This window comes from Excalfactoria chinensis, chromosome 11 (assembly GCF_039878825.1).
Source record: "Excalfactoria chinensis isolate bCotChi1 chromosome 11, bCotChi1.hap2, whole genome shotgun sequence".
Lineage (NCBI taxonomy): Eukaryota > Metazoa > Chordata > Aves > Galliformes > Phasianidae > Excalfactoria > Excalfactoria chinensis.
Window position 1 is genome coordinate 12,427,661 of NC_092835.1, and position 16,071 is coordinate 12,443,731.

Sequence of the window (16,071 nt, forward strand, 5' to 3'; positions counted from 1 at the left end):
GAGTTGTTTGACTGAGGCAAGGGCTCTTTTGATAGCATACCCTGCTTGATACAAATTAAGGTCAACAAATAGCTTCATACAGGCCACAAAATAACTATAGCTTGATTAGCACTCAGATGTATATGCAAAAGACAGGAGAGCTGATTTTTTTGGCTTGTTAATAATTCTCTTTAAAAAAGAACTCAAAACAATTTGATTTGCGTTCTCAGAAAATCAGAGGCATTAGTTTTAATCCAAGGCTATGCTATTTGTGGCACAAAACCTGACGTTCTGCTACCATTTTTGTGAGCACCAGAACTTCACAGACACTCGTCGTGGGGTGGTTATCTCTTTTTACTATTCTGTCTTTATATATGATAACAAAACAGATTCTGAGGAGCTCACAGTCTAGATGACAGCTTCAAGGTGGCAAGAGACCAGATGAGCAGGCCTTCAACTGAGAGCTCAATCCCCATTAAGTCAAGACACTTCACTCTAATCTTGGCACAAAATAGCAGTAATAACAACAGGGGGGTCTGGTTTCTTTTCTGAAATAACCATTGTTCCCATGGGTTTTCCAGACTGTCCTCCTTTAAATCTGGAAATGGTTTCCTGTTCTACAAAGAAAATATTCCTCCATTCAGTGGATTTACAAGGGAAGAGAAGGGGTGGGGGGAGAACAAAGAGAAGGATTTGAATCCAAGAAAGAGTGCAGGAGAAAAGGAACTGAGTTAAAGGAGCACAATGGGGTTCATTCTTCTGATTTTCTATGCCACCTCCTTTGCTTCTTCAGTCTAAATAACCTAGGTGGGCTAAATAAAGAATCACCATTCAAGATGGAAATTTAACTGAAGCCAGACTATTTGCCCTTTTCAATGTTAAACAAGAATAGTTCGTGATGATTATGGTACAAAGTAAGGATAAATCTGCGTAAGAGAAATAGTAGCTTGAAAAGTGACTGTTTCCAGCATCAGAAGAGACAATAAGAAACCTCAGTACTAAACAATTTGTCATATTTCTCAGGACAGGCACATTCCTCCAGAAGGCATTAAAAGGAATTAATAAAATGTATTCAAAACTGAAGCTCCTACGCACAGAAATGTGTTCAGTAAAAATGAAAGCATTGCTTCTGATGTGATCATAATAGAATATGAAAAGGTCTTGAGCTATACATGTGCCAGACACCAGAAAGGTACCTATACTGGTGATGCTCATCTAATAAAAGAAACTTTTAGACCTACTGAGACAGAAGAACTCGTGCAGAACTATAAGAATCAAACATAAATTGATGTAAGAGCTGCCTTTCACTACCAAGGTCTATTTTATTTATTCCTCTTAGTGAAACCCATACTAAATACCACTGGCTTGGCTTAAAACCTCCTAGTAACAAGTCCTCTGATGCAGACGTTTCCATGCAGAGGAAGCAAAACCTCTGTGCACCCAGAAATCTTCTTTGACCATCACAAATTGATCCTACTTAGACGTTTTACAAAGGAAGGTGATTAATTCATTTATATCTCTGTGATATAAAATGTGAGGAAGAGAGGATGCAATGGCATCTTCAAGGGTTATGTTTTCTCTCTTTTTTTCCTTATGGATTAAAGCAAAACAAAACGCCTGCCAAGCAATTCTAGGTACCTTTTGATAGCAAATGCAAATGAAATACAACTAAGTATTTATACTCCTCTCTGTGGTGCTACATCCACGTGCACACACAAACAAACATAAACAATAAAAAGGAATGGATTTTTTTCTCCGGATCTGTTTTCCTTCTGAAATATTACCACTTTCTATTAATCAGAAGCTAGTAGATATTTTCTTTCCTTATTTCATTATGGGGCTAAATCTTCACTTTTTTTCTTCTGAATTTCTACTAGACCCAAGAACTGGAAAGAAGTGACTCACATGGACACCTGCAGGTCACTCTACATGCTTTGAGCTCTTAGACAGTTCTACTAAGGTGGTGTGTTACTTGCGTACAGCATACGAACAAGATGACAGAATACTGCATTCATCTTACACAGCTTCGTTATGAAGCCAATGAAGTAAACAATCCTGAAATATGGGAATTTATCAACATCTAAAAGAGAACATGGTTCTTTGAAAACCCCTGAGCTAGGCAGACATAAAAAGTGCTCATTATACTGTGAAAACTGAATGAAACACCAATAGTTTCATCATGAACTGACATCAGAATTCAGGTCTTGTATCTACAATGAAGGGTAAGATAAGTAATTATTTCTAGTAACAATATACCTATTCCTGGGATGCATGCCATAAAGATCTCTGATATTAGCATATGCAGAGGCCATAGACATCTGTTGAAGGTACCATTTGCCATTGCCATAAATGCAGATTTTTCATTATCTTTTATAAAGGAACTAAGATCTGCCCTCATGGGATGAAATTCAAAGCATTTACCTTATTGGAGAACTTAAAACTCTCCCCTGAGGGAACAAGTATGGAAGCTCTCACTGAAAAGAGAGAGTTAAAGCAAGAAATCAGAGCATTAAATGGCAATGTATTCTGCTTCTGACAGTCAATAGGCTAGAATAGGCAATACTTTAGGCTACAGGCATGGTCATACGGAGAATTAGTTCTACCTAAGAGAATAAAAGTGTTTGAAAGGATTTAGAAGGCAATAAAGACCAGAGAAGGAGGAAGCAGAACGACCTAGTCAGACCCCAGCTGAACTCTCAAAAGGTATCAGTTTGAAGGAGGGATGTTTTCAATCCTTACTCTTCTGCAGAATGTGCAGGATTAGGTGCATACACCAGGAGCCTTAGTCACAGACCAAGGGGAGCAATATCCAGCTGTTCTACTCCAAAAGGAAAAGGAAAAATAAAAAGAAAGAAACAAAGATAGAATGAAAGAAAGGAAAGAAACAGAACTTTTTGAGGCATTTCATCAGCAGCTTGGAACACCGGTGTTGGGTCGAGCAGTGCCGAGGGCAGGCAGTGCCGTGCTCCGGGCTGCCCAGATGCTGCTGCCCTGCATGGTCCCAGCATCGAACCGGAGCTAACAAGTCCCAGCGGGGCTCAGCTTGTGATAGCACTACTGCAGGCATTACAGTTTGCGTCCTCAGGACATACTTAGGGTCCTTTCTTACTTCCTGAGCCTCTGATGTTGTATTCAAGAAGTATTTACAGGTTCTTTTAATGCAGTAAGATGTGTTTGTGGGTGCTTTAATTAGCAGATTGACATAAACAGGCATCTACGGCTGGAATTATTCATTAGGAGTTGGGTGCCTAATTTCCTTAGATACTTTTGAAAATCTCACCCCATCATGTTTAATTAAAAATGTCAGATGATATCAATACTCAGATGTGTCTGCTGTTGGTCTCCCGAGAAGATTTCCAAAATTTACTTCTCATTCCATCTGTTCCTGACAGAGGAAGGACTGACTTGGCCCATTCTTGAGCCAAAACGTCAACAAATAATTTTAAAAGACTACAAACTGCAAACAATATTAATCTCCTGAGCAGTCTTCTGAAACCTTACTTAGATGCTGCATGTTCCCGTGCACTGCGTAAGCTAAGAAATGGGATAACAGGCTATCAGTGAACTCCAAAGTAGAGCACAGTTCTTTTTCAGACACATAAACTGCCTGTTAGTAGACAGCAATTTCCAGATTTGCTAAGAAAACTACTTCTCCTGAAGGAGGGACATGAAGTTCCTTTTAAAATCACACACACATGCTCACAGGCATGTACACATACACACAACCATCCAAGCAGCCTCACAGCATTCACCCTTGCAGACATACGTGACAACAAGCTCTCCAGCACAGCAACTGGTTTCAGGTGAAAACTTTTTCCATCTTCCTGCTTGAGTTTGCTTCCCAGGTAAGAAACCACGTCATTCCCTGAGTGTGGCAAATCAGATCTTCTACCTTTGGGAGCTCAAAATGCTCTTTTTCATGGAAATGTCCCAGTTTTTCCAGATCTGCCAGTTCAGTAGCACCAGAATTCATGGACAAACTCAATCCTCACCACTCACGTGCACTACTTATGTGTCTAAGCTCCCTGCTGGTAAATCTAGAGCAGCTTTATGATACAAAGTTAATGCTCTGCTACTAGGAATCTACAAGCCTGTAAGACTGCACAAAATCTAATTTTTCTGCTTGCATTACTCCTATTAACTAATTTAACTAATGTTATAAAACGGGATTTAAAAACGGCTTCTCAGTCACATTAAAAATCTACATGTAACTCCTCAAAGTTCAGTTGTACTCACCCTGGGAACAGGCGACGTCTGGGTACCTTTCCTTTGGCCACTAGTCTCAGGCGTCAGGTCTCGGTGGTCAACCTGAATGTGACTCTCCAGGTCTTCAGCGCTTTCAAATTTGACACTACACTCAGGGCACCTCAGACTGCCACACGGTCTCTCGTTCACTTCCTGTGGGGTCAAGCCTGAAGACTGTCCATTGGTGCTCCTGGTCATGCATCCAGCACAAAGGCCATAAGGAAGGCCATTCACATCTAATTTTACCAAGTCCTGCTTGTTCCGGAACTCTTTCAAGCACAGTGCACACTTGTAGAGTTTTTGCAAGGCCTGGCCATTGGGCGATGAGGTCGCAGAGTTCCCTGCCAGTTTCTGCATATGAAACGTCCCATGAATTTTCAGCTCAAGCGTAGAGGTGACCGTCTGCATGCAGACAACGCAGCGAAACCCGGTGAGGGAGTTTCTGAGATCTGGATGCATCTGGCAGTGTTCAATGAATTCCTCCTCGCTCTGCAGCGGCATTTTGCAGATCCGACACGTTCCTGTATCCAAACTCTTGCTGTGAGTGACTTTGTGCTCAGTGAGGGTCAGGAGCGATGGAAAGCGCTCCCCACAGATGGGGCACATGTAGTGCTTTGCCGGGCCTCGATGGGTCTGCATGTGCTCTCTCAGGCCATTTTCTGAGAAAAAGGTCCTTGAGCAGATATTACACTTGTGGCTACCTTTGATGAACTCCGCTTTCTTCCTAGAACAGTCGTCCTCCCCAGGCCTGATGTTATGATCTCTCAAGCGATGGTTTTGCAAGAGGACCTCCATAGTATAGGCAGCGCCACAGATGTCACAGCCGTACATGGGCTCAGAAGCATCTACATCATCCTCGCTGGCCTCGTGACTGTTGGAGGTATCTGGATTCTTCATTAACATGTTCTGGATATCTGCCCCTTCTGTCTTCTTATTTGTTGGGGTCATGCCGTTAGCTGTACCATTTTCAGCGCTAGCATCAAAAACGCAGTGTTTTTCCCGCAAGTGTTTTTCAAGCAAGATGATGGCGTGAAAAGCTTTGCTACAAAACTTGCAGTTGTACTTTTTGCTGTGGGTTGTGATGTGGCACTGCAGCTCTACCTCTGTGCTAAAAGTCTCACCGCAGAAGATGCATTTGTGAGACTTTGATGGATTCCCCAAGTGACTGTGCTTCACGTGGATTTGGAGATCCACCTCCTTCCTAAAATCCCAGTTACAGGCCGTGCAACGATACATCTTCTTTTCATTGCTGTGCTTGACTGCCAGATGCACTTGGATAGATACCTTGGAATCAAAAACTTCTTGGCAAAGGGTGCAGTGATACAACACAAAAGTATGCATGTCCAACAAATGCTTCTGCAAATCATCCACTGAAGAAAACTGTTTGTCGCAGCTCTCACATACATAATGAGTTGACGTTGTCATGTAATGCACGGTGAGATGTTGCAGGAGAGACTCCTGGGAATCAAAGTCTTCTTTACACTGCGGGCAAGACTGTTTCCTCAACAGCAACTCCAAATGCAACTTTAAATGGGTTTGAAAACTCTCAAAATTTGAGAACTTTAGATCACACTGATTACATGGATATTCACCATTAGACACCGAGTTCACGCTAGCAGAAAGCCTCTGCCTTTTAGGGGAAGAGACTTCGACATCAGAAGAAACTGGACTCTGCTCTGCTTTTGACTTCTTATTGTGTGCCAGAGGAATGTTCTTGTGGTTTTCTTTAATATGCTTTGTAAGCTTCAGGATGGAGCCAAAAATGGGGGAGTTTGTGCAATAAGGGCATGAATAAACTTCCATAAAAGACTGTGTTGGCTGAATGACAGGGGAATCCAGTTTTGAATTTCCTACATTGCAGTGAGTCTGCTGAATATGCTCAGTCAGGGTTGCTTCAGTCAGAAAGCCCATTGAGCACTGGTTACAGAAGAAAGCGTTGTTACCATCTTGAGGTGTAGCATTTGGGCCACAGTGAGTGATACGGATGTGTTCCTGTAAGCTATTGATATCTGCAAACATCTCAGGGCAGTAGTTACAGTGAAAGGCAGAAATGTTGCTAAACTGCATCATGGGATAAGCGTGGTTTTTGTGCACCTTCCTCACGTGTTCATTCAAGTTGTACAGCGTAGGCATGGAATCAAGGCAGATCTGGCACGTGTGGCTTTGCTGAGGTTTGTCTGCATGGATGGTCTTCAGGTGGATCTCTAGCACAGCAAGACTGTTGAAGTCACGCTTTGAGCAGTACGGGCAGCTGTAAGTAACTTTAGACCAATTCTGGCCTTCCTCTCTGTCCACAGACCTGATTTTCTTTTGCCCTCTCAAAGGCTTTAAGGTCGAATCTGGGGTGGAACCTCTCTCCACCGATGCGCTGGAGTCGGGAGTCGCGCTACTCATGGATGCCACACTCCCCAGCACCGGGTCAGGGCTGATGCTGTGATTGCTGGAATCCGGTTGTCTGTGGCTGTCCAAGTGGCAATAGACTTCCTCCACCGAAGAAAACTGCTCTGGGCACATAGGGCACTTGTGTTTTTTGTTGGCATGGGCTTGATGAATGTGTGAGAGCAATAAGTTTTCATCTGAAAATACTTCAGGGCAATGAATACACTGCAAATCTGCCTTCTCAGAAAGCTGTGGGTGGCGTGTCATTACGTGCTTCTCCAGTTCTTCAGTCTGACTGAATGTCTCTTCACAGTAATCACACATAAAATCATCCTTCTTCACCTCTTTCTCAGACTTTGCCATATGTTCCTTGTTCTTTTTATGAGCTTGCATGTGACTCTGCAATGAGCTGGTAGATGAAAACCCACGTTTACACACAGTACACTTGAACGGTTTGCTGGAGCTGTGGGTTTTCAGATGAATTTTGAGGTGGTCGCTGCGAGAGAATGCAGCCTCGCACTCGTGGCAATGATACTTTTTGTCCCCCGTATGAAGCTTTATGTGACGGTCTCTACTTCTCTTGTGTTTAAAAAGCCGGCTACAGTAGGTGCATTTGAAAGGCAGTTTGTCGCTGTGGATCTGCTCATGCCTCTTAAGGTAGCTCAAGCGAATGAAGGACTTATCACAAAACTGACAGGGATACGGCAGGCCAGTCCCCCCTTCCTCCTCCCCGATGCCGAGATCACACCCATCTCCTATCATCTGAGTGGGTGATGCAACATCTTTGCTGGAGGGAGATGAAGCCACCCAGGAGAGTTGTGGGTCGTCATCACCATCTGTAATGGGAAAGCAGAAAGGAGATTAAAAACAATTCCCAGTGCATCTGTGAAATAAGGACAAAGCTCTCAACAACACTACGGGCTTCTGCTACTACGGCATGAAAAAAAATCAACTCGGAAAAACAGAAAGGGTATCTCTCAAATTTCAAAGGAGGTTTGAGAAATAAAAATATATCTGCAAACGTAATTCGCAAATACGCCAACCTGCATTATTAATAAGAACCATCTTTTCCTTAGCAGGTTTAACGCCCGCTCACCAAACTGTAAAACAAGAAACACCGAATAAAGAAAATAAAGCACAGCGTGCAACGAAGCAACACCAGCATCTTGGAAAGCTCCAGCGTTAAGCCATCACCTGCGATTTTAGGGGCCTTTTTCTAAGCTACCTCAAGGTGACTTTAACTGATGTCTCCATTAACCAACATCCTTCACTTCTGCCTCGGAACTGTCACAGACCCGGAGGCCGCTGGCAGCCCAGCAGGCAGTGAGGCGCGAGGCTCGGGGCGGGGCGGCCCGACAGACCGGCGTACCGAGGGAACGCGTTAGCTGATCTTATAACCGGGATCTCGAGACATCGCAGAACAACCAGCCTCAGCACAAAGCGGCCACGGCTCAGCCTCTGTGCGGCCGACTACTGCCTCTGCTCAAAGCCAGGCTGTGGAACATTGTTTATCGTTTGATATCAGAAACACAGTGCCATCTCCAGTGGCAAAGCACACAATTCAAAGAAAATAAAAACAAAAACCCGGCACGTGACGTTTTGTCAGGTTTCGTACACAGAACTGCTAGCAAGAAACAAGAGTTTGAATATTCTAATTCCAAACAACGTGGAGGTGTCGAGCGAAGCAGAACCGCCGCTGGTCTGATAGAAAACTGACCCAGGGAACGGAGCAAGAGCAGAATCCACGTGAGGGGAAGCTGTGACACACACACACGCACTCGGAAACTCAAAATCCGAGCCGGCTCCTCAGGGACGCCGCCGGGAAGCCCTCGGTGCCCAGCCGCATTCCCGCTCCGCGCGCAGCCCTCCCCGCCGCCCTCAGTCCTTCCCGCGCAGCCCTCGGCCCGACCCGCTCCGCTCGGCGCTCTCTCGGACCCGAAGGCCCGGCCACAAAGTTTGCGCGGCCCTCCTTCTCCTCCTCCTCCTCCTCCTCCCGCCCGCCGGCTTCCCCTGCGGCGGTCGCAGCGCCTCGGCCCGCCCCGCCGCCACCTCCGCGGCGCTCCGCCGCCCCGCGCCCGGCCCCCGCAGCCGCCGCCGCACCCCCCTCCCGGCCCCCCCGAGCCCTTTCCCGGCCGCCCGCGCTCCCGGGGCCCGTCCCTACGGACCTGCGGCCGCGGGCGGCGGCGGGAAGGAGGCGGGCGGCCGGCAGCGCCGGGACGAGGGGCCCCGGGGGGGAGCGGGTAGCTCGGGGCCGGCCAATTCCCCGCTCGCGCCAGCTGGGCTCCTCGGGGGCCGCGAGACAAAAGGGAGCACGAGGAGGATGCCGGGCGCGAAGTAGGGCACCACATGTTGCGTGCCGGCCTGCAGCGGGAAAGCGGCAGGGGCAGCGCAGCGCCGGGGGCAGGGAGAGCTCCGACCGCGGTGTGAACGCTGCAGAAACGCCCGCCGGCAGAAACGACCGCACAAATACATGCACCGCGTTCATCCTGTCCTTTGCGCTCTCGCATCTCGTGCGGGGCGGCGGAAAGGCCGCACGGACGGACCTCAGCCCCGGAGCAGCCTTGCAGAGCGCAGCACCGCCGCTCGCTTCAGGCTGCGGCTGCCGGGCCCACCGAGCGGACAGCTCCAGGCGCCGCTCCGCACCCGGCCCGGCACGCAGCGCCCTGCCCTGCTGCACCGAACACACGTCGAGCCCTCAAGAGCACAAATCTGGGAGAGCAGGGCGGTTCTGGCTGCTGAGCGGATATAACTTGGGTTCAAAATAACGACCATTTATCAGACTGAAAAGAGCTTGCACTGGAAAGGGAAGCATTCGCATAGACGTGGCTGAGAACAAGGGTTGTGTCCTTTTGCCAGCTTGATTTGGGCCTTCCGCTGATTGCCGTGCTTGACTTCTGGATCCTTTCGCTTGTGCTTCCTCATACTTTGACCGTTCAGAAGGAACCAGAAGCTTTGAGTTCCAGGGACAACCTACCTTGACTTTCTCCCAAGCAAGACTCTGAATGACTAAATGCCCAGAACTAAAGAAATTAGGAAACGCTCATTATCATTAATCTCTTTATAGAATGAAAAATAGCCCCGTTAATTTTAACTTGCCATTTCAAGCTGGGGCTAAAAAAAAAAGTTCTATAATGAACTGAGAAGGAAATTCTAAGGTATTTTACCAGAGTAATATTTGACAGGGAAGATTTATTTTAGATGTGGTGTGACATGTCTGGCTACGATGGTTAGAATAATAATTTTACATTAATGCAATCAAAGGAATGTAGCAGAATGAGAAAAATCACTTTCAAAAAGGAGATTAAAGTCATTAAAAATGGCTAATCCTGCAAAGTGGGACTGTTCTAAAATAAAGAATCACATGGCTGGTGCGAGGCTTTTGTCATTAGCGCATAAGAGAATCAAAACAAGTATTAAAAGGGGAAGAAAATTCAATAAAAAGTTTAATTAGGGTAGGGGGGAAAAAAAAGGAGGCATGAAGGAAGCTTCGGGATGTCGGTGGTGTTCAGGATGTGTGTGTGTCACAGAGCTTACGGGGCTAAAGCTGATAATCAATCTCCAGTGGTACAGTAATTTAGCAACGTAATGTTCAGCACGTTTATGGGACTGCAGGCATTTATCATCATCACTGCGGAGCTAATTCCAGCCTCAGTGCATTCAGTGAGTGTATTTTCCTTCTAATAGGAGCAATTTGGCCAAACTGTGGCATAAATCATACTTCATTCTCTGTTTATCTTCCAGATAGCATGAGCCGTGTTCAGAACTACACACATGAAGCTAAAACAATAAAATTAAGCCTTAAAAAATATGATCACTTTTAGAAAGGAGACACACAGCACATTGCAAACTGCCAGCAGAAAGCTGCGCCGCCTCCTCAGCACACTCCAGTGACACTGATCTATTTATTATTTCAAAGTTATTTTGCTCATAAAAATTAAACAAAGCAGCCACGAGTTCCCAGCCCCTGAAAATACTTTTCCTCTCATCTCCCCTACAAGGCTGGGATCATCCCTCCCGTCCCTCCTCCTGCCTTGGCAGCAGCTGGGCTCGAGGCTCTGCCCAAGAGACCTGCACAGCCTATATCCCAAGCTGGCGAGTGCTCCCCATCCAGGACAACAAACCATGGCAGTGAGGTTGGAAGTTGCTCTTACTCCACTGGGTTTGTCCATCTAGTACAGAGCCAGTACGCAAAAAGAATGGTTACAATAACAAAAAGAAAACCCCCAAATCAATTGTTAAGATGGTTGTTTAACCTCAGATTCATGGTTATTCCAGAGCCTCTCCACGGCACCTAGGTTAAAAATGCTCGAAACACTCACATTGCATTAGACTATTAGAAGCTGATGGAATTCTGGCACCCAAAATAAGTAAGCTGCTTTCACAAACAAGCTTGGCATCATGAGATGTGTGTATAAACCTCTCATGTTTCAGTTCCTCGCTTCCGTGGTAGGGAAAAGCCATCTGCTGCTGAAGGGCAAATTGTAGGGCTTATTTCTGGATAGCTGTGAAGCCCCGAGACATCCTCAGACAGAGGGCCTGATAGGAATGTTATCATTTTCAATAATTATTATTATCACAGATGCTTATCTATGAGAATTCAACACCTAGACTGAGAGAAAGGGGTGGTGAAGTCTTCAGTAGTGGTTATAGCAAATTCTGAATCGCTCCACTATGCATTAACACCGAGGACAGATCATTACGATGGATTACGTTGAGAACCTCACACAGCACACACTGTTCATTTACACCGCCGTGTCGGTGTGAAATAATGCAAATCAAGTTTACATACCAAATGTTTCAATGTTTTCAGTGCACTGTCGCAGATTTTACTGTTTTGTTTTTTTTATTGGAGTGTGCATCCCCTCTTCCTGCACATTTCCTGCACAAACATAACACGGTAAATAATAATAAATATCATTACTATTCCCAACTCAGTTTTTATGGATGCATTGGCTTCACCAACTGACCTTGTCCTTTGCCACAGACAGCAATGGGGCACTACGAAAAGCAGCTCTGTGGCCAACAAAAGCCATCTGATGCTGGCATCACACCCCCCTGAGTGGTGCTGGGACCGTTCCACTGTGCCTAGAACCCAGCATCACTGCACACAACGCACTTTGCTGACGAATGGAAAAGGGCTTCCATCACTCATGTACAGCCATCCTACTAAAACACCACCCATCTGCACCCAGCGCCGGTCAGCACATCCTTAGCTGAGGCACCAGGAAGGCCCTGGGAAGCTCTCACTGTGCTGAGGAACGCTGTGCAATTCAGCTCCTTCACAAACATTCCTGAAAGCTTTCTTATCTCAAGGCACTATTGCAGTTTGATTTACTTGAACAGTTCATGTTCAAAGAGAAACTGACCGGGGATAAAAAACTCCAAGGTGCTAACAGCAGCGGCTCTGCAGGCAGCGTCTCCATGATTATCAGTGACTTAAGGAAAAGGTGCTTCCACCTAACTGAGGTGGTAAGCCTTTGTGTTGGGCTAAATCACAACACTTACTGACTCTTTTTTCCTACTTCTCCACTTTGCACTGCCATTCATTTTTAAGTGAAGTTTCTAAAAAGAAATAAGGATGCCAGCCTCGATGGAAAATATATATCATCTGATTCTTCTTCTCATGATCAGAGTTACCGGGTACTTAGAATACAAAATCAGCACAAGCTGCAGCGCAGACTGTCATGCATTACATTTGCTGGGATGTCTGCTGTAGATAAACTGTTACACAGACAGATTAAACTTAGCTGCCTTTGTTTAAACCTTTCTTTTGGGATCAAAGAGGCATTTAATTAGTCTTTTTCATGCTGCAAGTTAGAAGTACACACAGAAATGTCTGTCGAAGCCTCGCTGATGCACAGCAACTTGTTAAGGCAGCATAACATGTGCCCGAGCCCTGTCTCTCACAGCAAGGCTATTAAGGCTCAATAACGACCGTCGGTAGGGCGATATATCATTCTATACGATGATAAAAATCAGAAAGATATTTATACCATTATTTCTCGTGCATCAAACAAGCTGTATTTTAGAGGTAACAAAAATTAACATATCATTAAACAAGTTACTTCACACTTTAATAAACGGCATAATAAGGGGCGGAGGAGAAAGTTTTATGTTAGATCTAGGAATAAACTAAATGCTTTCAGGGTTGAATCACTGTTTTTCTTTACTCCCTTTGGAAAAGCAGCAGATACTATATTCTGCTGTGCATCATGGACTTGGGACTGAAAACAGCTGCACTCTAATTACATGTAAAGTGTACCAAAACATTCCTTTTATCACAGACTGTAAATCTGTTAGCATCTGTCTCTCCTTTGTTTCTTCCACAAGATACAAGCTTGTTTCTACATTTTTCTCACCTGTAGCGGTGATTAAAATTCATTATAAATGAAAGGAGTGAACACTAAAACAAGTTCCTCTGTGTACAGTTCTAAACTCAAATTAGAAACAGCTGTTTGCTAATTCATGCAGTGATGTTTTGTCGTGCTCTGTGAATCAATAATAACTCACCCTATTTCCACAGAAATGTTAGGATTGTACGTGTATTGTGCTTAGCCACTTGCTCTTCAGAAATGTTTGAATACACGTCCTGTCTTTTTTAAGCAAGATTTAGGGGATGATAACAGCAAAATCACCCACGAATTAACAGAATGACACTAACAGCCTGCTGCAAGCGCTTACCCTGATACCTAGAGGGTCCTGTACCCCCCTTGCTGCATTGATACCTACAGATTTCACAGAGGCCTACCCCAAGAACAAAACTGTACACAGGGTTATGTGCTCACATCACAGATGCGATAAGTCATACAGAGAAGGCTGTAAAATTAGAGGTTTGGCTATGACAAGTACAGCTTTCAAATACAAGGAAAGACAAAGCCCTTAGGAAAACAATCCTAGTAGAATAATTATTACCTATAATAATTACTTATAAAATTAATTATAATAAATGGTAATACTTAGGGTAATTCTTACTAATATTCCTCAATATTATCTTAGCCACAGCACAGACTTCGTGTGACCCTCCTGGCCTTACGGTCACACCATTACATTCTGCACTTATTGCCACTTGATGCCAACACTTATCAAGATTTCACCACGACTATGCAAAACGAGGAGACAGTGCAGAGCAGTTCAGAGCTCTGCCTGCACATGTTGGCATGGAGCCTACGGCTCAGGGCAGGCAGTGGTCGTGCTCTGAGCACTGGAGCCACCCTGGCCTCCTGCTCCTCTCCCTTCACAGCACTCGGAAAGCCAGTGTGGAGAGGTGAAAAGCACAGTCCTCCACGAAGGTCTCTGTGATACAGGCAAGGGACATCCTTTGCTCAGTTGTAAATGACAGTGTTCCTCCTTTTCTGATACTGCTAGCACTAACAGGGCTCTTCCCATACCCTGTGCACCCTATGGAAACGTGGCCAGCAGAAGAGCCTTTGTAGTGAAGTACGTGTGCAGCATTTCCGAGATGGCTGGTTTCCTCCCTGCCGTCAGATCGGGCAGCTCCCAATGGCAGCAGGCACCTGCTCCCAGGCTGCTCTGCGATCCCCTCAGGCTGTGCACTCAGCCACAGCTCAGGCTCCTTCCCTCAGCTCAGGCCAGGGCTGAGCATCATAATACAGATGGGTTGGTGCTTGGAGAAACTCAGAGAGCACAGAAACCAAAATGAAGAAGGGACACGCTTTTCTCCATGAACGGGCCAGACCGATGTGATCTGACTTAATGCTTTACTGTGCTCATTTTCATGTTTCTGAATTGCATGTTCAAGTGAAGATTAAGTCATCAATTACAATCCATTAGGCTCATTCATAAAATTCATTTAGGGGTCAGATTGTGTGTGGTGAGCAGGGAACCTGGTGACAGCAGGGACAAGGACAGGCAGCACTTTCCACAGGATATTCAGCTCATGCAGAATCAGGTCAGAACTGATTCTGATGGCATGGACAGCAGTTTGGAGGAGTAAGTGCCTTGAAAACTGGGGCAGTGGCAAACTAGGACAGAGAGAGCCTTGCCAAGACCTCTCAAATAAGCTGCTGTTACTGCTAGGACAAACACATGTCTACTACTGTGCTGGTAAGCAGCATGAGAACGGTGCTTCCATTTCTGCAGAGCTCCATTCCAACCTTTTGGCCATGTATCAGAGCTGAACCAAAAGAACCACTAAGAAGGGAGAAAACTGAAACCAGACATCACAACTGCTCTGCATCTTCTGGTCAGGGTCGCCAGAATGACAGGCTTGCTAGGATGGCTTTCTGTAAGGAGATCTGACACTACAGTGACCCGACCTCCAGGCAAGTGAGTTTGCAGTCCCTGTCTTTAATGTAAGAAGAATACTTTCCCAAGAGCAGACTATTTTCCATCAGAGCTCAGTAGAAGATACATCAACTGCCACGTTCCAAACCTGAGAAAAACCTCACGTTTTAAATCTCCACCCTGCACAGGACTTTACTGCCCAGCTTTCCGGCCCGAGGAATTTAAAGCTGGTCATATTATTACAGCAAGTTGCAGGAGAAAATAAAACCAGCTTGTTCATTTAGAAAGAGTAGGCTGTTCTAGGCTCTCATTTTGATCTAGGTGGGAAAACTGACACAGTTACAATCTTAATGGGTTGACATTTGTGATGAATAGACCTGACACTGAGAAACACACGGCTGAAACTTCTGAACAATAAACAAACAGTAAAAAACAACATCCAGATTTTGTACTGCCTTCAAAGAACTGGGGAAGGAAAAATCAATAAATGACATGTGACATACAGTATCAAGTAGCCCATTTTATGGTTATGCATATACATTATTGCCCTGATTTCCAAATATGTTGCATATTCACATCAATCCTATTGAAATTAATAGAAATGGCAGCTGCCTAACCCCTCTGAAAATTCAAGTGACAGACATTAAACACAGTCAAATCCACACTGAGGTGTTTTTTGAAAGGTGTGCACGTTCCCTACCCCTCTCATGAATTCACAGTCAAGGTTTCATGTGAACTCCATCAGTGGAGATGAAGATGCCCCTGTGAGCATCCCAGTCACATCGCAGCCTTTCCTCAGATCTGGGCAGTGCAGCTTCTGAAGACCTTCCCCTGGCCAGATGCAGTGGGGCTCCCATCCCTCAGTGCCCCCAGCATTACTCTGCGGCTGATGGAGTGCTATCCAGGTCCAGCCTGGAGTTTGCTCCAGCTCAGCATATCTCCCATCCCTCAGGGACAGCATGTCCTATGGCAAAATGCAATTATCTAAGACTCTGGGTTTGCTACAGTGAACTATTTTATAAAAATATTTCATTTGAAATTAGAAACAAAGGCACACTGAACATCAAGAACATTTCTGAGTATCACTTAGTTACATATCAGTCCTGAATCCATACCGTGTTTGTGACTGGTCTGAGGGGACTGCCATTAAAACAGAGGTCGGAAAGGAAGTTCTCCACTTATCAATAGCTGATAAAAATAACTGAAAGGTTTAAAAAGAAAACA

The 16,071-nt window shown here is 45.3% G+C and overlaps 1 protein-coding gene across 8 annotated transcripts in view; it reads right to left on the reverse strand.

Moving 5' to 3' along the window:
- ZNF423 (zinc finger protein 423) overlaps positions 1 to 16,071 on the reverse strand; it is a 193,673-nt gene that overhangs the window by 81,113 nt on the left and 96,489 nt on the right. For 4 of the 8 annotated variants that reach the window (XM_072346064.1, XM_072346066.1, XM_072346068.1 and 1 more), the window contains one exon: positions 4,216 to 7,439. In XM_072346064.1, the coding sequence (XP_072202165.1) occupies positions 4,216 to 7,439 (3,224 nt within the window). Of the gene's footprint in view, positions 1 to 4,215; positions 7,440 to 8,320; positions 8,481 to 8,512; positions 8,576 to 8,768; positions 9,893 to 16,071 lie in introns of those variants that run through there. The other 4 variants (XM_072346065.1, XM_072346069.1, XM_072346071.1 and 1 more) reach the window with 4 other exon arrangements.